Source organism: Pelophylax lessonae, assembly GCF_965119305.1.
Source record: "Pelophylax lessonae genome assembly, chromosome: 1".
NCBI classification, from domain to species: Eukaryota; Metazoa; Chordata; class Amphibia; order Anura; family Ranidae; genus Pelophylax; species Pelophylax lessonae.
Window position 1 is genome coordinate 333,661,068 of NC_138768.1, and position 23,647 is coordinate 333,684,714.

The 23,647-nt window shown below is 44.6% G+C and overlaps 1 protein-coding gene across 1 annotated transcript in view; it reads left to right on the forward strand.

The window, feature by feature from the left end:
• The window catches only part of SPTLC1 (serine palmitoyltransferase long chain base subunit 1), a 193,476-nt gene that overhangs the window by 90,272 nt on the left and 79,557 nt on the right, over positions 1-23,647 (forward strand). The window contains exon 7 of the mRNA XM_082259354.1: positions 18,709-18,838. Within this exon, the coding sequence (XP_082115480.1) occupies positions 18,709-18,838 (130 nt within the window). The remainder of the gene's footprint in view (positions 1-18,708; positions 18,839-23,647) is intronic.

The window sequence follows — 23,647 nt, forward strand, 5'->3', positions numbered from 1 at the left end:
TTCCACTTCTGGGAAGTCGGGGGTCTGAGGAGCCATCCTTGGCCTCTTAATCCCAGAGATTAATTCAGTCTCTCTGAAATGGTCTAGTCTGGATTTAAATTATCTCCCTTAGAGCCTTAGAGATTTCTGAAGTCCTTTTTTTTTTATTTTTATTTTTTTAGCCCATTAGGCTCATTACGCCCTCCTCATAATTCTCAGACTTTTCACCTACATACGGTTTTAGAGCAGGTTGTATATGTTGATTGGGGTCATCCTGATAGGATTTTTATTCCTCCCAAAGGGTTTTCTTTGTTGTATCCTGTGGAGGAAAAATTCACAAGAAAATTGATTATGCCTACAGTGGACGCTGCTATTTCTTCTGTAAACAGAAATTGAACCTGTCCTGAACCTGTCCTGTAGATAATGCCCAGGTTTTTAAAGATCTGGCTGAATTGAAATTGGAATCTTTACTAAAAACTTCCTTTGCTATTGCAAAGTCTGCAATACAACCGGCAGTGACAGCTATAGGAGTTTGTCAGTCTTTGAAAGACCGTATTAAACGAGTGTCCAGGAGTGTTCCGTCTCGGGGCGAGTCTGCTGAAAATTTAGCAGATTTACCTCGGGCTTTGTGTTTTGCAGTAGATGCTCTTAAGGACTCCATACAGCAAATGTCATGGTTTGCTCTTCTGTCAGTTCATGTGCGCAGAATCCTGTGGCTAAAAAGTTGATCTGCAGAATTACCGTGTAAAAAAATAAATAAATTGCTAGCTGGCTTTCCCTATTTGGTCACTACTTGGACAAATATATCCAAAAGATTTGGGGGGGGTTGAAGAGTGCACGTCTACCAGCTAAGAGAAGTAAACGTCCTATTAAGGTGTCTAACATTCAGATTTCCAGTACTTTTAATCTCAGGCAGTTTCGACTGCCTCAGCCCTCTGGATCTAGAGCTAAGCCTTCAGGTCAAGGGCAGAAGAAACTCTAGGCCCAGGGGCCTACCAAGCCTAGCTCTGATTCCTACCTTGTGAGGGAACATCCCCATTCAGTCTGGTGGGGGGGTAGACTGCTACAGTTCTCGGAGGCCTGGGTGGCAATGATTCAGGACAACTGGGTTATTTCCAGTCTCGCAAGGGTACAAACTAGAATTTCCGGGTGTTTCCTCATCCTCGGTTTGTAAGGTCAAAAATACCTGCAGATCCTCTAAAAAAGATCCTCCTTTCTGGCTTTGGACCATCTGAGGGCTCAAGCAGTGATTAGACTTTCCGGACAGCGAGAAATTCAGGGGTTTTTACTCATGCTTTTTCATAGTCCCCCCCCCTCCAAGCCAAATTTTGATGTGAGACCTATTCTGGATCTGAACATTAGCACATTCTGAGCGGAGTCAATTCGCTCCGTCATGGCCTCTCCGCAAGAGGGAGAATTTCTAGCATCCATAGACATCAAGAATGCATACCTTCACGTGTCAATTTCTCAGGCCCATCGAAGGTCTTCACATTGAGGTTTGGAGCACAGAAGGTGGCACGACCCTGTTCTGCGATTTATTCACTTCACTGCACTGGGATTTATATTTTCTATTCTGGGGACTTTATTCTCTTGGACTGCACTGGCGTTTTATTATTGTTTATATATATTTCTTCACATTTTTTGTTCACTTTATTATGGGATATCTTTTTTGCTTTGGTTTAGCGCTGCACTTTGAATACTTGGTGACTACAGATGCCAGCCTCTCCAGCTGGGGAGCAGCTCTGGAGGAAGCCACTGTCCAAGGGAAATGGTCCTCATTAGAAAGGAGCCTCCCCATAAATATCCTGGAAATCCGAGCGGTTTGTCGGGCATTAAGGTACTGGACTCCCAGACTTAGGGGTTGCCCCGTCAGGGTACACTCCGACAAGGCCACGGCTGTGGCCTATATGAACCATCAGGGGGAGCAACAAGAGTCAGTCAGCCCAGAAGGAGGTGGGTCACATCCTATCCTGGGTGGAGAAATTTGTTCCATGCATGTCGGCGTTTTTTTTTTCCAGGACTAGAGAACTGGCAGGCAGACTTTCTGAGTCGCCAGCAGATGTTTCCAGGGGAATGGTCCTTACATCCCGAGATCTTTGCATTAATTTGTCAACGCTGGGGGGTCCTGGATGTAGATCTGTTGGCATCCAGGTTCAACAGGTTGGACAAATTTGTGTCCAGGACCAGGAATCCTCTCGCAGTTGGAGTGGATGCCTTTCCCCCGGTTCAGTTGCTGCCACGACTTTTGCGCAGGATTCAGGAAGAAGGGAAACCAGTAATCCCGGTGGCTCCAGCTTGGCCCAGGAGGATTTGGTACACGCAAATTCTAATGTCGACGAAGGGAAGGCCTTGGGATCTCCCACTGCGTCCAGACCTGCTCTCTCAGGTTCCGGTATTCCACCCTGCTTTACAATCTCTAAATTTTGACGGTTTGGCTATTGAAGCCTGGATTTTAAGGGGTAAATCTGGTCCTGTAGTCTCTATCATGATAAACGCTAGGAAACCAGTCTCTAGGGGCATTTATTACAGAGTCTGGAAGTCTTACATTTCTTGGTGTGAGGTCAGGAAGTGCCATCCTCGTAAAATAGATCATCAGGAGGGGTAGATATAAAGGTAGCCTTAGGCACTATTAAAAGTCAAATTTCAGCCTTGTCAGTCTTTTTTCAAAGACTGACTGCTTTGCATTCCTTGGTCCGAGCCTATATACAAGGGGTGCTACGTATGCTTCCGCCAGTTAGGCCACTGTTGTGTCCTTGGTATTTAAATTTGGTCCTGGCGGTTCCACCGAAATAGCCTTTTGAGCCCATTTGGCATTTTCCTCTGGTTCCTTCCTTTGACCAGAAACGTAATATTTTTGGTTGCAGTAACGTCAGATAGAGTATCAGAGTTAGTGGCTCAGGAGCCATTTTTGATCTTGCATCAAGATAGGGTGATTCTGCATCCACACCCAGGGTTTCTGCCCAAGGTGGTGTCCGTTTTTCATTTGAATCAGGACATCATTATACTGCCTTCCTTCTTTCCAAATCCTCAAACAGCAGAGGAAAAGTTGTTGCATTCTCTCGCTGTAGTACGTGCATTTAAAGTCTATTTGAAGATGTCAGCTCAGATTCGGAAGACTGACCTTTTATTTGTGCTGTCAGAAGGGCCCAGGAAAGGGCGGGCAGCATCTAGGTCTACAATTTCTCAGTGCATTCGCCAGGTCAGTATCCAGGTGTATGGTTTATGGTTTTTCCAGTAAAGGTACATTCTCCCAGAAGATTATGTGCTTCTTGGGCATAGATTTGCAGGGCCGCTACTTGGTCTTCAGTACATACGTTCACTAGATTCTATCAAGTGGATGTTAGGACCCGAGAGGATTCTGCATTTGGCTGCAGTGTGCTGCAGGCATCTATGTAGATCTTTTTGGTCTGATGGTGTTTTTTTTCGAATTTAGTGTCCCCCCTCCCCTCAAGTGCATTGCTTTGGGTCGTCCCAGATAGTAATTATTATGGCTGTACTGTGTCCCGTAAGGTACGATAAAGAAAATTGGATTTTTCCTGTAACTTACCTGTAAAATCAATTTCTTGGAGTACATCACAGGACACCGAGGTCCCTCCCTTGTCTGGGATGTTTATTGCTTGCTACAAAACTGAGGTACTTCTTGTATGGGAGGGGTTATACAAAGGGGGACTTCCTGTCTTTTTGGTTGCCAGTGTCCATTCACCTATACGTGGCGTATAACCCAGATAGTAATTATGGTTGCTTTGTTTCCTGTGATGTACTCCAAGAAAAGGATTTTACAGGTAAGCTGTAGCAAAAATAATTTTTTTTCCATGAACAAATGGAATGGGCAATTTAATGATTGGGGTACTTATGAAAGGATTTGCACTCCTGTGAGAAATATTGGCAAGCTAAATCAAGTGGGAAAAAAAATGTATAAAATAAGATTGTTGTGGTACTAGACTCGGCCTTCCCAGTCTAAAATGGACATCCTTTCTGTCCTTAATAGAAGATGCTTCTTAATTTTAAGATTCTGTAGATAGAAACTTTGAGAAGTTCTTAAAGGCTATCTGAGCTCTTGCAAGTCCACCCTGCAACTAGCTACTGTTGCAATTTCTGTTTGCCAAACTACAGCTAATTAGACTTTGGCATTAAATGGCCTGTATTCCAGGACGGTGTTTTGCGGAGCACTTACAAATATGGCCATACATCCTGCATGAAGAACATTTATTTTCCCATACCTGTTACATTGCAGAACTATGTATTATGTTGTAAGCCATCACATTGTGTCCTCTCTGCGGTTTACCTCACACTGGTGGGGGCTGGTGGCAGCGATCTTGGGCAGTTCCATCTCCATTCTGTAATTCCCCCTTTTTGTTATCTCCCACTGTGACTGTCTCACGCTGGTTGGGTTTGGCCCGTGTGTGTGAGGAATTTTTTTTTTTTTTTTTTAATATAGCTTATAAACTGCGATTCTGCTCATATATGCTCTAATTATTATTTTTCTATGTAGTTGCAGTCATAATACTTAATATATTTCCAAATGAAGCTAAAATAGGTGAAACGTGTAGAAGCAAGTGCACAAAGAAATTGGAACCTCAGCAAAAGCACATTTCTCTTACGTCCTCCGACAGGCGCCGCCCACTCATACAGTCTTCACCAATGGGTATTGACTTCCAATCCACAGGAGTAGCTAGGCATAAGACTTGTTAAAAACAAAAGCATTTAACATAGACACACCCATGGGGGCTGTCCCACTGGTCAATACCCCCCTGCAGTAGCCATCCCAACTCAGTTTGTCTTCTGCCTAGCGTTAGGCGTAGATAGGCTTCCCTGTGCTGGGGCTACTGTCTCAGCCTTCTAATCTTTTTTTCTTATGATTTTTATTTGCAGGAATGTCATTTTTTCTTTGCTTTACTAGCTGTTTGTCAGCTTTAGTTTAGTCGGATCTTCAGACGAAGATGGATTTTGCGGAGCTGGGAATCGGACTGGCCGCCCTGGTTCTCCAGGACAGAGGGTCAGATGGATCCCCAGCCCGCCATCGAGCGTTCAGCCATGTGTTCGCCCTGGCATTAGGAATGACCCATCCCTGTTCGCAGCAGGGATGCAGCCTGTGAGGTGGCTACCTCACTGGACACTTCTGCGTTTCATTCGCATACTGCAGTGTCCTGCGTTTTGGCTGACGACATTCCCTGCCATCTGAGGGCAGCGGCTTTCCGTGACTGAGAGGCACCCCACGCCATCCGGTACAGGTAAGTACTATCTGTGTGGGGCCTGTGTCTGGGGTGGCAGTTCTGTGTGCTGTAGTGTCCCCTCATGCCTGTACGTTTGTGGGGCTCCCTGATGCGATCCCTGCGGGATCCTTTTTATTTGCACTGCTGGCGCTGTGTGTGTGTGTGGGGGCCCCTCTCCTATGTCACTTCGGTGTTTGGAGGTGCATACTGTTGTGTGCGGCGGCCGCAGCGGGTGGAAACCGCGCATTTTAGGTGTGGGTTGCATGTCTGGCTTCACTGTGGGCTTTTTACACAGCATTTATGCAGTGTTTTTGGCACCATCCGGCGCCATCTTGTGTGTGGCAAACGATTGTTCGGTGCACATGTCAGCAGCCATCTTGCCGAAGTCTCCCATTACTTCCTATGGGCAGCCATTTTCCCTTAGCCTGCAGCTTATTGTTCAGCCTCTGACTACCTCCCTTCCTTTTCCTCTGAAGCAGCGCGATCGGTGTGGTAATACTCTGTGGGGCTCTGCAGACTGTCCTTTCCATATTTCCTCTGTTTTATCCTTTCTGGCTCAGTTTTGTCCCTGTAGGGGGTCTGTGTACACAGTCTGTTTAGCGGTGGGCTCCAGGGTCCGTAGCGCTCTTAAAGGGCCAGTACCTTAAAACTTGTGTTTTCTGCAATGGAATCTCAGGACAGCAAATTCCCCCCAGTCTTGGTCCGGGATTCCAGTTCTGCTGAACCTCCCGTTCTACCTAATTTGGCCGCTGTGGTGGCGACTTTAGTCTCCAAAATGGAGGTGCTGATGGCTGAACGGGCTGCTAGAAAAAGGCCTAGGATATCTTTCTCTTCTGATTCAGATGGTGATGTGGCTGCTGTGGGTGGCCTGCTCTTTTCAGGGTCTCGCTCTTCTCAGGACCCGCTGGGGTCTGAGGGGGAGGCGGAGGTGGAGGGGGTAGATGATTCTCCCCGGGGTCGCCTAAAGAACGCGCAGCTATGGATGCGTTGATTTCTTCTGTTAACCACTTTACCACCGGAGGATTTTGCTGTCTTACGTCCAGGCCCCTTTTTGCGATTCGGCGCTGTGCGAATTTAACTGACAATTGCGCGGTCATGCGACGCTGTACCCAAACTAAATTTATGTCCTTTTTTTTCCACAAACAGAGCTTTCTTTTGGTGGTATTTGATCACCTGTGTGATTTTTACTTTTTGCGCTATAAACAAAAAAAAGAGCGTTTCTATTTTGAAAAAATAATATTTTTAACATTTTTTTTATATGAAATTTCCCCCCCCCCCCAAAAAAAAAAAAATGTAAAAATCAACATTTTTTTAAATTTTTGGCCAATTTGTTTTCTGCTACCTAGGTTTTGTAAAAAAAATCACAATAAGCGTATTTTGATTGGTTTGCGCAAAAGTTATTGCGTTTACTAACTAAGGGAAAGATTTCTGTCATTTTTGGTGGGTTTTTTTTTTAACGCGTAATGGCGGCGATCTGCGATTTTTTTTTTTTTTTTTTTTTTTTTTTTTTTTTTTTTTTTTGCGGGACTGCGACGGACAGATCGGACCCTTGACTGACATTTTTCACACTTTTAGGGATACCAGTGACATTTCTATAGTAATCAGTGCTATAAATATGCACTGTTACTGTAATAATGACACTGGCAGGGAAGGGGTTAATTTTATTGGAGAGGGAGGGGTTAATGTATGCCTGGTGCTTACTAACGTGTGTGGGGGAGGTGACTGAGTGACACAAGGACAGATCGCCTGTTCAGCTATGCTGAACACTGCAATCTGTCACTCCTTGTCACTTAGATCCGCCCACTCTGTTTACACAAGTGGGCGGATCTCCAAACTCGATTCCCGACGATCGGGGAAGAGCAACGGCGATCGCCGCCGCTCCTCCCCTGGCCCGACTCCTGCTGTGACTGAAAACAGCGCGAGCGCCGCCTACAGGGGGAGGAGTCCAGGGGTCTACGTCGCTGGACGGAATCGAGCCACTTTGCCGCAGTACGGTCAACGTGACCGGTCGGCAAGTGGTTAAAGAAACACTACATTTGGAGGATGAGCCCAATCCTCCGGCATTGTGTCCTCTTTTGGTACACATAGGACCCGCAAGTCGGCACAGGTTTTTCCCTGCCCCGCTAAGTTTCATCACACGGTGAATGAACAATGGCGCAGTTTGGAACGCTCCTTCACAGTGCCAAAATGGTTTCAACTGCTTTACCCCTTTGCGCCTTCTACGGATTTGCGCTGGTGTGTGGCCCCCCCAGGTGGATCACACTGTGGCCGTGTTGAACAAGGCTACTCTGGTTCCCACTGAGGATACCCCGGTGTTCCGGGATCCGACGGACAGGAGGTTGGAGTCTCTGGCCCGCCATGCTTACATGGTGGCGGGTTCCATGCTCAAACCTATTTTCGCCTCTGTCATGGTGGCTTAGGCGGTGGCGGATTGGACTAAGGTGCTTAGGCGTACTCTTGCGACTGATTCTGCCCCACCTGCTACGCTGGACATGGTGGACCAAATTCATCAAGGGGTCATGTATTTGTGTGATGCGGCCTTAAATGTGGCCCCTTTGGCTGCGCTCCTGTCTAGTGTCGCGGTACTTAACCGTCGACTGATCTGGTTGAAGAGCTGGTCGGCTGACCAGACGTCATGGAAAACGGTGGCTGATTTTCCTTATGCGGGGTCTCGCCTTTTTGGTGAGGCCTCAGACACTTTGGTGAAAGGAGTCACTGGGGGCAAGAGCACTCTTTAGCCCCAGAATCTGAAGAACAAGCCTTTTCGCGGTAAGCGGGGTCCCGCCTTTAAACCCAATCAGGGGTCCTTTCGTGCCTTCAAGACACAAAACAAGGGCAAACCTTTCAATGGCCAAGGTGGCCAGAGGAAGCCCTGGGCGGGCAAGCCACGCTGGTGCGGTGGCACAATCCGCCTCTGCCTGAAGGGACGCCCTCACCCGTCTCAGTAGTGGGGGGGTCTTTTGCGCGGTTTCCTCCAACCTTGGCTGCACCGAATTCCGGACAGGTGGGTTCAGGAAATCATTCGATCAGGATACAAGATCGAATTCCTTTCGCGGCCGGCGGACAGATTCTTTCCCTCAAATCTTCTTTTGACCCCAGGGCGGTTGCAGGATCTGGATCAGGCGGTGCAGGACCTCCTTGCCCAGGGGGGTGATTGTCCCGGTGCATCGACCTGAAGGATGCATATCTGCACATCCCCATTTTCGAGGATCATCAGAGGTACCTCCGATTCGCCATAGCGAGAACCACTATCAGTTCGTAGCGTTACCTTTCGGTCTCGCTTCGGCTCCAAGGGTATTTACCAAAGTGCTGGCGCCTGTTCTGGGCCTGTTGAGGGCACAGGGCATTGTGGTCTTGGGATATCTGGACGATCTCCTGTTAAGATTGAGTGTCAGTCAGAGCCTGTTGGTTCGGTTGGATCATCAACGTTCAGAAGTCGACCTTGTCTCCTTTGGTTCGTCTTCCCTATTTGGGAATGGTTCTGGACTCTGCTCAGGCGAAGGTGTTCTTACCGGAGGACAAGCTCCAGACCCTTCGGAACGGGATCAGGTCCCTCAGGGACAACGAAGTCTCATCACTCAGGTGGAGATCCTGGCCAGGTGGGACAGACTGCCTCAGTCCTTGGATTTGAGTGTTTCGTTAAGTCGCCAGACCAGAATGGATATTCTGTGGTGGCTTCAGTCCCCGGCTGTGTTGGAAGGAAAATTCTTCCGTCCGTTAATGTGGACAGTGATTACCACGGATGCCAGCCTGTCGGGCTGGGGTGGAGTCCTGGGCAACCTGTCTGCCCAGGGCACTTGGTCGGGGGAGGAATCCTCCCTTCCGATCAACATATTGGAATTAAGAGCGATAAAACTGTGTTTCTTCCAGTGGTCGGATCGACTTCTGGGCCATCCTGTTCGGGAACATACAGACAATGCTACCGCGGTGGCTTACATCAACCACCAAGGGGGCACCAGAAGTCTTGGGCCGAGACTCCTGTCCCGGCGATTTCGGCAGTTCACATTCCGGGTGTGGAGAATTGGCAGGCCGATTATCTGAGCCGCCAGACCCTGGATCAGGGGGAATGGTCCCTACACCCGGAGGTCTTCCAAATGCTGTGTGCGAAGTGGGGATCCCCGGATGTGGATCTGTTCGCGTCTTGGCTAAACAACAAGGTGGAAAGGTTAGTGGCAAGAACACGCGATCCTATGGCGGACGCCTCAGATGCGCTGGTGGCCTCTTGGTATCAGTATCGTCTGTATGCCTTTCCTCCGATTCAGTTGTTGTCCAGGTTCCTTCGCAGATTGGCTTCGGAACCAATGTTGGTGCTTCTGGTGGCGCCGGACTGGCCACGCCGGTCCTGGCACGCGGACATCGTTCACCTGGTCGTCGAGCCTCCTTGGCGGCTGCTGATGCGGGAAGATCTGCTGTCTCAGGGACCGATCTTCCATCTTGCTTTACAGTCGCTGGCTTTAACGGCATTGCTGTTGAAAGCCAGGTCCTGAGAGACAGGGGTCTATCCTCAGAGGTCATTCCTACTTTGATCAAGGCTAGGAAAGCCTCGTCTGGTAAGATTTATTACCGTACTTGGAAAGCTTATTTTGCCTGGTGTGAGTCCAGGGGTTTCTCTACTCGGTGGCGAGAGTGTTGGCTTTCCTCCAGTCTGGTGTGGACCAGCGACTTGCGCTGGCCACGATCAAGGGCCAGGTATCTGCACTGGCTGTTCTTTTCCAATTCCCTGTGGCATCTCATTCTTTAATTCGCACCTTCATTCAAGGTGTGCGTCATTTGGCCCCTTCCCAGAGGGCGCCTTTACCTCCATGGGACTTGATCTTGGTTCTGTCCGTGTTACAGCGTTCTCCCTTTGAAAACATCCGGGAGATATCGTTGCCTCTGGCTGTCCAAGAAGGTTGCCTTTTTGGTGGCGATCACTTCGGCTCACAGGGTGTCGGAGTTGGTGGCGTTGTCTTGCCGCTCTCCTTATCTGGTGGTTCATAAGGATAAGGTGGTCTTGCGACCTAACCCGTCCTTTCTCCCTAAGGTGGTGTCTGATTTTCACCTGAATGAGGACATTGTTTTGCCTTCGCTCTGTGCGAAGCCTAAGCATCCTAAGGAGGTTGCGTTGTATTCCTTGGATGTTGTCAGGGCGATCAGGGTTTACCTGTCGTCCACGGAATCTTTCCGAAAATTGGATTCTCTCTTTGTCCTTCCTGAGGGACCTCGGAAGGGCATGGCTGCGTCTGCGGCGACCATTGCCAAATGGATCAGACAGACAATTGTCCAGGCCTATGCTTTGAATGAACGGGTTCCACCCTTCCCTGTTAGGGCGCACTCTACCAAATCGATGAGTACGTCCTGGGCCTTCCGGGATCAGGCTTCGGTGGCCCAGGTGTGCAAGGCTGCGACTTGGTCGTCAGTGCACACTTTTTCCAAATTCTGTAAGATTGATGTTCTGGCATCAGCTGATGCCTCCTTTGACCGCAAAGTTCTCAGTTCTCAGTGTGCGGCAGTGCCATAGGGGACCCTGGTTTTTTTGTGGGTGCCTGGCTGTTGGGGTTGTTTATCCCCTGGGTTTTTTGCTTTCCTGGGTTGTTGCTCATGATGTGCCTTTTCTGTTGCCCAGAAGGTGTTCTTACTGTGCGTGTAAGGTTCCTTTCTCTGATGTGGGTACTGCGTTGCCTTTTATACGGTTGCGTCTCCCACCCCTCATGTCTACCGTAAAATTCCTTCTCTGAGCCCTCCGACAGTCACCGCCCCCGCCCCTCTTTTGGGGGTTTTCTTGTACACTTTTCTTGTAACACTGCTATGCTACCAAACTGAGTTGGGATAGCTACTGCAGGGGGGTATTGACCAGTGGGACAGCCCCCCTGGGTGTGTCTATGTTAAAAGCTTTTGTTTTTAACAAGTCTTATGCCTAGCTACTCCTGTGGAGAGGAAGTCAATGCCCATTGGTGAAGACTGTATGAGTGGGCGGCGACTGTCGGAGGACTCGGAGGAATTTTATGGTAAGATTTTACAAAAATTCAGTTTTTTATCCACAGTTGAGGCTAATCAATATTCTCTTTTTGTACATGAACATGTCCTTGTTTTTATGGATTTTAAATATGTACTATAATAAAGGAACATTTTAGCTGTACCAGGTTTGGTTCAATGCTGACTCTAAAAGTCCCATTGCCTTTTCTATTTAAATACTTTAGTTAGGGATGTGGTGCCAATTCATTCCCATCCACTTACCCAGTGATTATAGCAAATGGATCCCTTTAGTAGTTTCCTAAAACCCTGTAGCTTAGGGCAGACTTCTTGGAAACTTAGTGAGCCAACCACACGTGTTTTGCAGGCATTCTGTACACCTATGCAGTTTGCCTCCTGGTTCCCATATTGCATTGAATTTGTAAGGAAATCAAAGCTCTGCAGATTGAAATTGAAAGGTAATTTTAATAACCCTAAAGTGATTGTAAAGTCTCATTTTAACCACTTCTGGACCTGAGAGGTTTTACCCCCTTAATGACCGCCCATTTTTTTCAAATAAAATAGATGTCCTTTTTTATCTCACAGATAGAGCTTTCTTTTGGTGGTATTTGGTCACCTGTGCGGTTTTTTTTTTTTTTTTTTTGCATTATAAACAAAAAAAGAGCGACCAATTTTGAAAAAAAACAATGTTTACTTTCTGCTATAAAACATTCCCAATAAAAACCATGTAAAAATCAAATTTTTTTTCATAATTTTAGGCCAATATGTATTCTGCCACATGTTTTTGGTAAAACAAAATCCCAATAAGTGTAAATTAGGTTTGCGTAAAAGTTTTCGTGTTTACAAACTAGGGGAAAGATTTAGGTCTTTATTTATTTATTTATTTATTTATTTATTTTTAAATAGTAGTGGCGGCGATCAGCAATTTTATTTTCTTTTTTTGCGGGACATTTCGGCAGACAAATCAGACGCCTAACTGACATTTTTTGACACTTGACAAATATGCACTGTTACTGTACTAATGACACAGGCAGGGAAGGGGCGAACACCAGGGATGATCAAAGGGTTAAATGTGTCCCTAGGGGGTGCTTTCTAACTGTGTGGGGGAGGGACTTGCTGGAGGAACACAGTATGCCTGTGTTCATCACTGACAGAACAGCGGTCTGCCGTGTTTTTCTGTCTTCACAGGGAGAGATCAAGGGTGCCTGGCGGACCCACTGATTGGCTCCCCCTGTGGCCAATAGGCGTGTGTGTGCGCCCCCCCTACTAGCTGTCTCATGAAGCGATGTACAGGAACATCGTTTCGCAGGACAGAGCCGACCTGCCGCAGTACAAGTACGGTGGCTGGTCGACAAGAGGTTAAAAAAAAAGAAACCTGTTATACAGTGCCTTGCAAAAGTATTCACCCCCTTGGCATTTTTTGTTTTTGTTGCCTCACAACCTTGAATTAACATGGATTGTTTGAGGATTTGCATCATTTAATTTACAGAACATGCCCACAACTTTTGAAGATGTGTTTTTTTTTTTATTTATTTTTTTTATTGTGAAGCAAACAACAAATAGGACAAAACCGAAAAAATCAATGTGCATAACTATTCACCCCCCTAAAGTCAATACTTTGTAGAACCACCTTTTGCGGCAATCCAAGTCGCTTTGGATAAGTCTCTATGATCTTTCCACATCTTCTTACCACTGGGATGTTTGTCATTCCTCCTTGAAAAACTGCTCCAGCTCCTTCAAGTTGGATGGTTTGCGCTTTTGAACAGCAATCTTTGTCTGACCACAGATTTTCTATTGGATTGAGGTCTGGGCTTTGACTAGGCCATTCCAACACATTTACATGTTTGCCCTTAAACTACTCAAGTGTTGATTTAGCAGTGTGTTTTGGGGTCATTGTCCTGCTGGAATGTGAACCTCCATCCCAGCCTCAAATCACACACAAAGTAGTACAGGTTTTGCTCAAGAATATCCCTGTATTTAGCACTATCAATCTTTCCCTCAACTCTGACCAGTTTCCCAGTCCCGGCTGCTGAAAAACATCCCCACAGAATGATGCTGCCACCACCATGTTTCACTGTGGGGATGATGTTCTTTGGGTGATGTGATGTGTTTGGTTTGCGCCAGACATAGCGTTTTCTTTGACCGAAAAGTTTAATTTTAGTCTCATCAGGCCAGAGCACCTTCCTCCATACATTTTGGGAATCTCCCACATGCCTCTCCGCAAACTCAAAATGCGCCATTTCTTTTTTTGCTGAAAGTAATGGCTTTCTTCTGGTCACTCTGCCATAAAGCCTAACTCTATGGAGCGTACGGCTTATTGTTGTCCTATGTACATATGCTCTAGTCTCTGCTGTGGAACTCTGCAGCTCCTCCAGTGTTACCTTAGGTCTCCGTGCTGCGTCTGATTAATGCCCTCCTTGCCCGATCCGTGAGTTTTGGTGGGCGGCCGTCTCTTGGCAGGTTTGCTGTTGTGCCATGTTCTTTCCATTTGGTTATGCTAGATTTGATGGTGCTCCTGGGGATCATCAAAGATTTGGATATTTTTTTTATAACCTAACCCTGACTTGTACTTCTCAAAAACATTGTCCCTTACTTGTTTGGAGAGTTCCTTGGTCTTCATGGCTGTGTTTGGTTAGTGGTGCCTCTTGCTTAGGTGTTGCAGCCTCTTGGGCCTTTCAAAAAAGGTGTGTATATGTAATGACTGATCATGTAACACTTAGATTGCACACAGGTGAACATCATTTCACTAATTATGTGACTTCTGAAGGGAATTGGTTGCACCAGAGCTTTTTATGGGCTTCATAACAAAGGGGGTGAATACATACGCACATGCCAATATTCGGTTTTCTATTTCTAAAAGTTTTATGTATATTTTCTCATTTCAGTTCACCAACGTAGACTATTGTGTTCTGATCCATCACATAAAATTCAGATTAACAAAACATTGAACTTAAGGCTGTAATGTAACAAATTAGGTAAAAAGTCATGGGGGGAGAATACTTTTGCAAGGCACTGTACATACCTGCTCTGTGCAGTGGTTTTGCACAGGGCAGCTTGGATCCTCCTCTTTTCGGGTCCCTCGTTGCTGCTCCTATCTATATATATATATATATATATATATATATATATATATATATATATATATATATATATATATATATATATATATATACACACATACACACACACACACACACCTCTTCCGTTTTGGCACGGGGGGGGGGGGGGGGGACAGAAATAGAGGCACATGTAATACAGGGGAACAGAAATAGAATGTTAAATAAACCTGTAGGGACTTCACTAGTGACTGCTGCAAGACTCTGAATGGTCCTCCTTTGTGTGCCAAGCGAAGGAGGAGCATTCAGAGTACAGAGGCATGTGCTTCCTCCTCTGAGCAACCCTCCCTTTTGTATGGCATGCCTCCTATTCCTGGCCTCCTCTGCACACTTTTCTGAAGCACTATACTGCTCCTTAGCACCTTCACCCTGGCACCTCTGCAGCCCCACCTTTGCAAATTGGTGCTCTGTAAATTGCTCCACTGCTCTGTCACACCTTCAGCCTAGGATCTGGCTACAGTGCACAGCACACACTTCTTACCAACCTCACTGCCCCTAGCCACAGGGACCGTTTCTAACCCACCTCACTATTCCCCCCCAAAGACAGCACCCAACCCACACTCTGCTTACCCCAAAGTCACAAAGCTCCCCCTCACCACATGGTCATAGCACCCCTCCAATTCACGTAAAATTCAGATTAACAAAACATTGAACTTAAGGCTGTAATGTAACAAAATAGGTAAAAAGTCAAGGGGGTGAATACTTTTGCAAGGCGCTGTACGTACCTGCTCTGTGCAGTGGTTTTGCACAGGGCCGCTTGGATCCTCCTCTTCTCGGGTCCCTCATTGCTGCTCCTATAATTATTTATACACACAAAATATTTTTTCTAAGAAGGCAGAGTTACCTATTAAGCAATAGTGTTGCTTTAGAAGCACATGAAGTAGAACTTCATTGAACACTATTTGGGAATGAGCTTCTGTCTGTTTCTGTTAAAGCAGTTCATCCTGTTAAAAAAAAAAAATAAACAAGTGCAAATGCTGTAGCTGCTGATAAAAGAGGACACTCTCACCTGTAAAGGGGTCCAGAACCTTGTTCACCCAAACCGGTTCTTTGCTGGTCTGAGACTCCAGCGCCAACATGTTTACTGTGGGCAGCATGCTGTGATTCCTTGCGGTTTCACAGCCGGATGCCCGCTGAGCATCAGCCTTCAGGGACCTATAACAAATCCCTAAAGGTTGCAGGTGGAGGGGGTAGTGGTTATTGCTGCAGTGATCCAACCAGAAGTGGGAGTGGGTACTTGTCAAAATCAGGTTTTACCCCCTCCTCCCCCAAAGAAGTGCCAAAAACAGAAGAGGGGGGATGGAGGGTAAAAAGTGGAACTTTCTCTTTTTACTCTTGTCTGCCTTTTTGTTATTTTTACACCATTTAAAGAAAATTATATTTTTTTCATAAAACTTGTATTCTGATCTAAAAATCAATATCTTACAACGCAATGATTTCTTTGTGTATTAAGTCGAAAAAGTGAACACTTAACACTTAGCATTCAAAGTGAAGACAGTCTCAGACAGTCTGTTTTCTTATAGCTACTTACCAATTTAGAACTTGTAAAATGGCAGTTGAAATATTCAGGCATGATCCTACTTGCTATAGGGCAACACAGACAGGAGGGGTTTTATTATCACATACCTTTATACATAGTGTGACAGGAAGTCAGGTAAATCTGTGAATGTAGTCACAGACAGGAGCTACACTTCCACCTGGATTAGACAAATCACCAATTACTATAGGGTGTCGGCTGCAGAGGTAGCCAGAACTGTCTAAGGAAGTTGAAAGGCCTTCAGCTGTTCGGAATGAGGAAGTTGAGGCCTCTATAATTTGTCCAAAGGAAGTCTATGGATTGCTGCCTCCTGTCGCCATGTGTGCTGGGAGAGGAGGACAGACGGATGTGTGCCTCCCGACGCTGAGGAAGCCTGGGAGAAGGACTGCTGCCTCCGGAAGCTGTCTCCTGAAGCCATGTGGGCTGGGAGAAGGAGGACAGTCAGATGAGTGCCTCCCGACAAGCTGTGTGGGCATGGGAGAAGACCCCCTGAAGTGATGTGTGCTAAGGAGGGTAACCAAGTGTGAAGACGTCTCAAAGGTGAGAAAACAAACTATTTCTATGTGAAAGAAATAAAGGAATGTTTGCCCTGTGAAGAGACAAGCCAAGAGACATTCTCATTGTGATGAGTTAAGCGACATGTTCAATGGACATTTGTGCTGTGTGAAGAGATTATAAATGGACTATTGAGTGTCTGCTGTAGGACCAGAAAGTCTGCCCAACAGTAGGTTGGAGACAGACTCTTAGGTAGGTTCCAGTGTGTGAAGGTAGCCGCCCACCGTGGCAAGGATTTATTTTGTTTTATTTTATTTTGGCTGTTTTGATGCTTGCACTGGTATGAAGAAAAATTGCAAGAATAAAACTCATACACTGTTTTTGCAACCACTTCTCGGCTATCTTAATGTGTAAATGCACCCCCCCAAGGGGTCATCCACGCCTACCCCCGAGCTAATCCCTCACAATAGTCATCAAACATAGAAACCAATCTGGTTTTCTCAAAAGCACATTTTGACCTTCTGTAAAAAGGTGTCAAACCCCTCTGGTGAGTTACCATTTACCCTCTGAGCACCCGTGGTGAAGCGACTAGAAGAAATATGCATCAAGAAGCACTTTATATAATTGGTGTTAGACACAGCCACATTAAATTTACTTTTGCATTCATTATTTCATATGTAATTATTTTTTTACTTTATATTGTATATGCAGTCTCCGATGGTCCTCTAGAGACATGAATGTTTGTTTGTGTACACACAGTGAAGCGCCAATACCTTTTACCCATTCTTTTTTAATCCAATAGTTGTTTATCACTATTCACTTTTTTACCTAGGGCGTCATCGCTTGCCACATTGTTAGTAATCCAGATATATCTTTGTAAATGTAGCAGTGACATTATTACGGGGCTGTACCTAGCTGCAGAGCTGTGGGAGGGACCCAGTAGACCCCACCTACTACAGGCTGCCTGCAGTTAACTACAGAAGGTGGTGGAAACCAAACCATTCACTGCATATGGAGAGCAAAACAGTGATCAGTCTTTGTTACAGAAAGCTGCTGCACAGAGGCAAAGTTTCACACTTGATTACTGCAAAAAATCTGGGGAAAAAAACCCCCACAAAGCACACCCAACATTGAAGTAAGAATACACCTGCCTCCTGGAATTACACAATATTTGTGTTTACCCAAATTCAGCTTTAAGGAACTCCAAAATAGTTTCCCTTACCTAAATTCTCTATGCCTAATGTGTTACTTCAGATTGGATTCATTGTCACTGTTGGCAGGCAACATGTATTCTAATTTCAGATGTTTCATGGTTGAAACCGGATTACACCTGGCCTGGACAAGTGGGAATTCATATCCTCACAGGATGTTCTCGCACATAGGCCTCCTTTTGTGCGGTGTGGGGGTAGAGGAGCCTCAGATGAGACCTCCTGGGAAGGTTATACCAACTTCAAAGGCCAGTTGTTACTGAAAGATGACCCGGGTCAAAAACAGTGGGGGTTATAACGTGCTTCCTGGAAAGATGAGATACTTCCTGTTGATTAGGAAGGGTGGCCTGTTATGAATTGTCATTGGACAAGCAGACAGTGGGTGTTTGTGGGTGGTGTCTGAGTTGACTTTAAAAGCAATTGCCAGCTAGAATTCTGTCTCTTTTGCACTTGAGCCCAGGACACCCATATGTAAAGTATTTTCTGTGCTTGTTTTGTCTTTTTATGCTCTGTAGCATCCTTTTTAGTGTTTTATGTTACCATTTCTACTTTAGGCTCCATGTACACGGGACGTTGTTAAAAGTCCCTTTGAATGCTGAAATTTTTAGGACGTTTGAAACGTCCGTTCGGTCGCGTTTGTACCCGCGTTTAGCAGCGTTTGCGGGCGTTTGCGTTTAGAACCGTTCCTAGAGGTCAAAAAAATTATTCCCCTTTAAAATGGAAAAACGCGAACGCTAAACGCGGGTCATCGCGTTCGGACGCGTTTGTGCTTTTGAAACGCCGGGAAACACACGTTCGAACGCAAATAATTGCGTTCTAAAAACAGTCCCTGAACGCAACTGCCTACAAATGACTGTAAACGACCTGGTGTACATGGACAGATAAGATAAAATGTACATGGGTTCAGGGGCTTCTGAAAAAAACGCCCAACTGCTCCTAAACGGCCATTTCCAGCGTCCCGTGTACATGGAGCCTTAATGATAAATTAGATCCTTGCTTATTTAAGCAGTGTGTTTATATTTATAGCTAGCATTGATATTGTACCATCCATTAACCTTATTAGAGCTATATTTAGACCATCATAGGAATAGAGAAGAGAATTCTTGTTTATAATAGGGGAGGTACAAAACCACTCCACATTTATTTCAGTCACCATGTCTAAGTTTTTTTTTTTCTTGTGCTGATGTTACAGTTCTTTACTTTTCCAGGGATGAAGCTGCGTGCTTCGCAATTCAGAAGGGGCTGCAAGCATCAAGAAGTAGCATCAAGTACTTTAAACACAATGATATGAATGACTTGGAGAGATTGTTAAAGGAACAGGAAGTGGAAGACCAAAAGGTAAATGAATATCTTTTGAATACACAAAATCGAAACCCATTTTTTCTAATTCAAACATTTTTTTTCTAATTAAAAGGTTTTTGTACGTACAGGATGAGCACATTTCAAACATATGGTCAGGATATAAACCTATTTGTTTATGTTGTGGCCTGTGATTTGCTTGCATTTAACTCTATTTGTACATTTTGTTGGATGCTTCTAGCTGGCAAGTTAAATGTCTTGACAATAGTTCTAAACTGTGACAACGGGGCCTACCCATTAAATATTTAATTATATTTAAAGTAGTGCTGCAAAGACATTTTTAAAAGTGGTTCAGTTGTAACAAATTTAAAAGCCTGTTTTAAGGCTAGTATTACACTTGTGCAGGTCATGCGGCTTGCGTTTGTGTGGACTGCTGCACCTTCAGGAAACATGGGTGCATGGCACCATGCAATTTAGCATGCCTGAAAACACACAGCGTTTTCTAATGCCTTAAGAATTAATGGCACCCCCACACATCTGCCAGAAAGCAGCGCATTTTGTCTGTGGGTCAGGGAATGTGTGCTATTGGCACGCGATGCCCAATCCACATGTATGTAAACCTAGACTAACACTTGCAAGACATTGAGATTTTATACATCAGAATATATATATATGTGTGTGTGTGTGTGTGTCAGTGTTAATTTTGGCAGCAAATTTCAATTTAGTTTTAGTCTTAGTCTTAGGACTAAAATGGCATTTTAGTTTTAGTCCTATTTTAGTCTTCTGCAAGTGTTTTAGTTTTAGTCGTATTTAGTCGACTAAAACTCCAGTATATTTTAGTCGACTAAAACGCCCTACATTTTAGTCGACTAAAACTCATTTTAGTCATCTATAATCAAATGGGTGTAGTTCAATTGTAATTTGTAATGCATTATTTAAGCATTTCTCTACAATTTCCAAACTCATTATATACTACTGCTGTTCCTGGAGTGAAAAATCTAATATGTTATTATTTATGCTTTGAGCATGCACCAGTGTTAATTTTTGGCAGCAAATTTCGATTTAGTTTTAGTTATAGTCTTTTGACTAAAATGCCATTTTAGTTTTAGTCGTATTTTAGTCATCTGAATTGTGTTAGTCGACGAAAACGTTTTAGTCGGTTTTAGTCGACGAAATTAACACTGGTGTGTGTGTGTGTATATGTATTTTCGGAAGATCATTGTTCAAATAGTTTGCTTTAAAAATCAGTTCAAAGGTTTTGTTTATGATCTGCTAGAGGAAAGGATATAAACATCTAACACTCAACTGTGTCATTTCTCCCACAGCACTGAAGTTTCAGATACAAGCAGAAAGTCTGTTTGCACTGTTTGATACTCTTGTGAATGCATCATACCACCTGCATTGTATGATTTGTTAAAACACACATCTTGACACAAACACACTAATGCCTATGCAATATGGTGTGTGGTGATATGCAATGCAAAGTGCATTGCCATGCTTTTTTTTAAACATTTACATAAATTCTAACGGATAAAGACAGGCAAAAAACACACCAAAATTCAAAAGTAAGAATGGGTCCTTAGAGACATTTGCTGTGATTGACTTAACACAGTGGGAGTTTGCTCCATACAGTATAAAATCACATGTAATAAAATGGATTTCACTCAGTGTGGAGATTGGGCTAGCAAAGTTCATTGTCCTCCTCCCAATGTGCCCAATGACAATCCCGTCAATCCTGGAGATGTATCGGGGTCCGCTTCCTGCTGAATCATAGTGAGCTCACAAATGCTTGTCTGTGTATGGTGTTAGCCCTGTGGGTGGGCAGCTCTGAGACTCCAGGAGTGGGGTAAGCCCCAAGATGGGAAGTCCGGAGACGTCAGCACAGTGTGGAGATTGGGCTGTCGCAGGAGGAGAGAACAGTTCATCTGTGTGCAGTGGCCAGCCATGACCAGGCTGCACCGCAAGCCGGAAGAGAGCGATCAACCGGTGTCTAGGGGTAATGATGTCACAGTGGGCGGTGAAGTGAGCGGCAACAGGTTTCGGAGCCTCCTAGCTCCTTCGTATGACTGGTCTCTCTTCCGGCTTGCGTTTCAGCCTGGTCACGGCAGGCTCATTGTCATCTGGCTCATCCGGAGGAGGACAATGAACTTTGCTAGCCCAATCTCCACAATGTGTGAGTGAAATCCATTTTATTTTTTTTTTTAAAGGTATTTTATTATTAATTGGCAACAAAACAGTTTACAAAAGACAGTCAAAAACAGGAAATGCGTATACAAGGATCACACAGTCATTAGGAAATCTGACATAATAGACCATCTTGAAACTGAGTCAACAAGAAAACCCCTCCCTCCCCCCCTCCCAACCATCCGACCCATACTAAAAACAAGGTTGAATATGAATACCAGTATCGTGACAAAAACATAGAGATAGGGATCATAGGATCACCCACAGTCATGATCAGGAGATTCCTCCGAAGACTAAATCTCCGTTATACTTCCAGGGATTCCGAAACCGAGTCCACCCAAACCAACCATATTTTGTCAAATTTTTTGGGACAGCCCCTAGCTAGGTAAGTAAGTTTGTAAAGAGGTAGTGCATTATTAACGAGAGAGACCCACGCCCCCACAGATGGGGGATCAGGACTCTTCCACCACAGCGCAATTAGTTTTTTAGCATAAAAGAACAGAATCCATGATAACACCTTCTGAGACTGCCAAAGGTCCTCCTCCGACAAGTTGCCAAGAAGACACCTATCCGGAGAACAGACATTCGGGAGAGCCAGTTTCTCCTCCATGAGCCGGCAGACCTCCCTCCAGAAGACCTGGATGCTGGGGCAAGCCCACACCATATGGAAGAATTCCCCCCTAGATGCCTGACACCTAGAACATGCGGCAGAAGGGAGCCTTCCCATATGATGCAATCTATACGGAGTATAATATATTCTGTGCAATTAATTAAGTTGTATCACTCTATCCCCAGCCACTATAATTCCATCAAACTGGGATCCAAGAAGCTCATCCCAAACTTCCTTCTCCAACTGTGGTAGAAATCCATTTTATTACATGTGACTAAACCGATCCACTTAGAAGGCTGCACCGTCTTGTTTTTTTATCCTTCAATTGCTAGAGGTTCCAATACCCTCATAAAAGAAGTGCAGCAGCAGTCCATATTAGTGAAACTTTTTATGGGATTTCCCAATAGACTCCTACAGACTTCCACTCCCTTCCTAGAAACAGGCCTTTGTATTGGGGTTTATCTAAATATACTGTTTGTGCTGAGAGTTTTTTTTACAGTGCATCGGAAAAGGATTCACAGCGCTTTCCTTTTTCCACATTTTATGTTACAGCCTTATTCCATAATGGATTACATTTATTATTTTCCTCAAAATTCTACAAACAATACCCCATAATGACAACATGAAAGAAGTTTGTTTGAAATCTTGCAAATTTATGAAGATTAAAACCGAAAAATCACACGTACAAAAGTATTTACAGCCTTTGCCATGACACTCAAAATTGAGCTCATGTGCTTCCTGTTTCCACTTTTCATAGTTAAAGTTAGTCAGGTTGAAAAATGACACAAGTCCATCTGGCTCAACCAATAAAAAATAAATAAAAAAACAAAAAAAAAAACGTAAAGAAAACCCAACCATACAATCCCATATACACAATCCTATACTCGCAGTTGATCCAGAGGAAGGCGAAAAAGCTCCAGCAAAGCATGATCCAATTTGCTCCAGCAGGGGAAAAAAAATTCCTTCCTGATCCCCCGAAAGGCAATTGGATATTCCCTGGATCAACTTTACCTATAAATATTAGTACCCAGTTATATTATGTACACCCAGGAAAGAATCCAGGCCTTTTTTTAAAGCAATCTGGAGGGAGTCTATTCCACATTTTCACAGCTCTTATGGTGAAGAAACCTTTCCGTATTTGGAGACAAAATCAGTTTTCCTCTAGATGTAAAGAGTGTCCCCTTGTCCTGTGTGTTGACCTTAAAGTGAATAACTCAACACCAAGTTCACTATATGGACCCCTTATGTATTTGTACATGTTGATCATATCCCCCCTTAATTTCCTCTTCTAAAGAGCGAATTAAGTTCCTGTAATCTCTCCTCATAGCTGAGCTCCTCCATGCCTCTTATCAGTTTGATTGCCCTTCTCTGCACTTTCTCCAGTTTCACAATATCCTTTTTAAGAACTGGTGCCCAAAACTGAACTGCATATTCCAGATGAAGTCTTACTAATGATTTGTACAGGGGCAAAATTATATATCAATCTCTTTATCAATCAAAACTATATCAATATACAGAGTTCATGCCTCTGTATATACAAGAAAGGACTTTGCTTGCTTTGGAAACTGCAGCTTGGCATTACATGCTATTAAGCTTAGGATCTACCAGAACACCCAGTTCCTTCTCCACTATGAATTTCCCCACTTCTACTCCCCCCTAGTATGTATGCTGCATGCATATTCTTAGCCCCCAAGTGCATAACTTTACATTTATCAACATTAAACCTTAGTTGCCACATAGTTGCCCAATGAAACAGTGCATTGAGGTCAGTTTGTAAGTTGGAGACCTTCTGTAAGGAAGTTATTCCACTGCAAAGCTTGGTGTCCTCTGCAAAGACTGAAATGGTTCTTTTAATCCCAGACCCTATATCATTTATAAAGATACTTTTTAATATGGGTCCCAACACTGAACCTTGGGGTACACCACTGATAACCTTAGACCATTCAGAGTAAGAATCATTAACCACTACTCTCTGTATTCTAGCTTTTAGCCAATTTTCTATCCATTTACAAACTGATCTTTCCAAGCCTGTAGACTTTACCTTACACATTAGC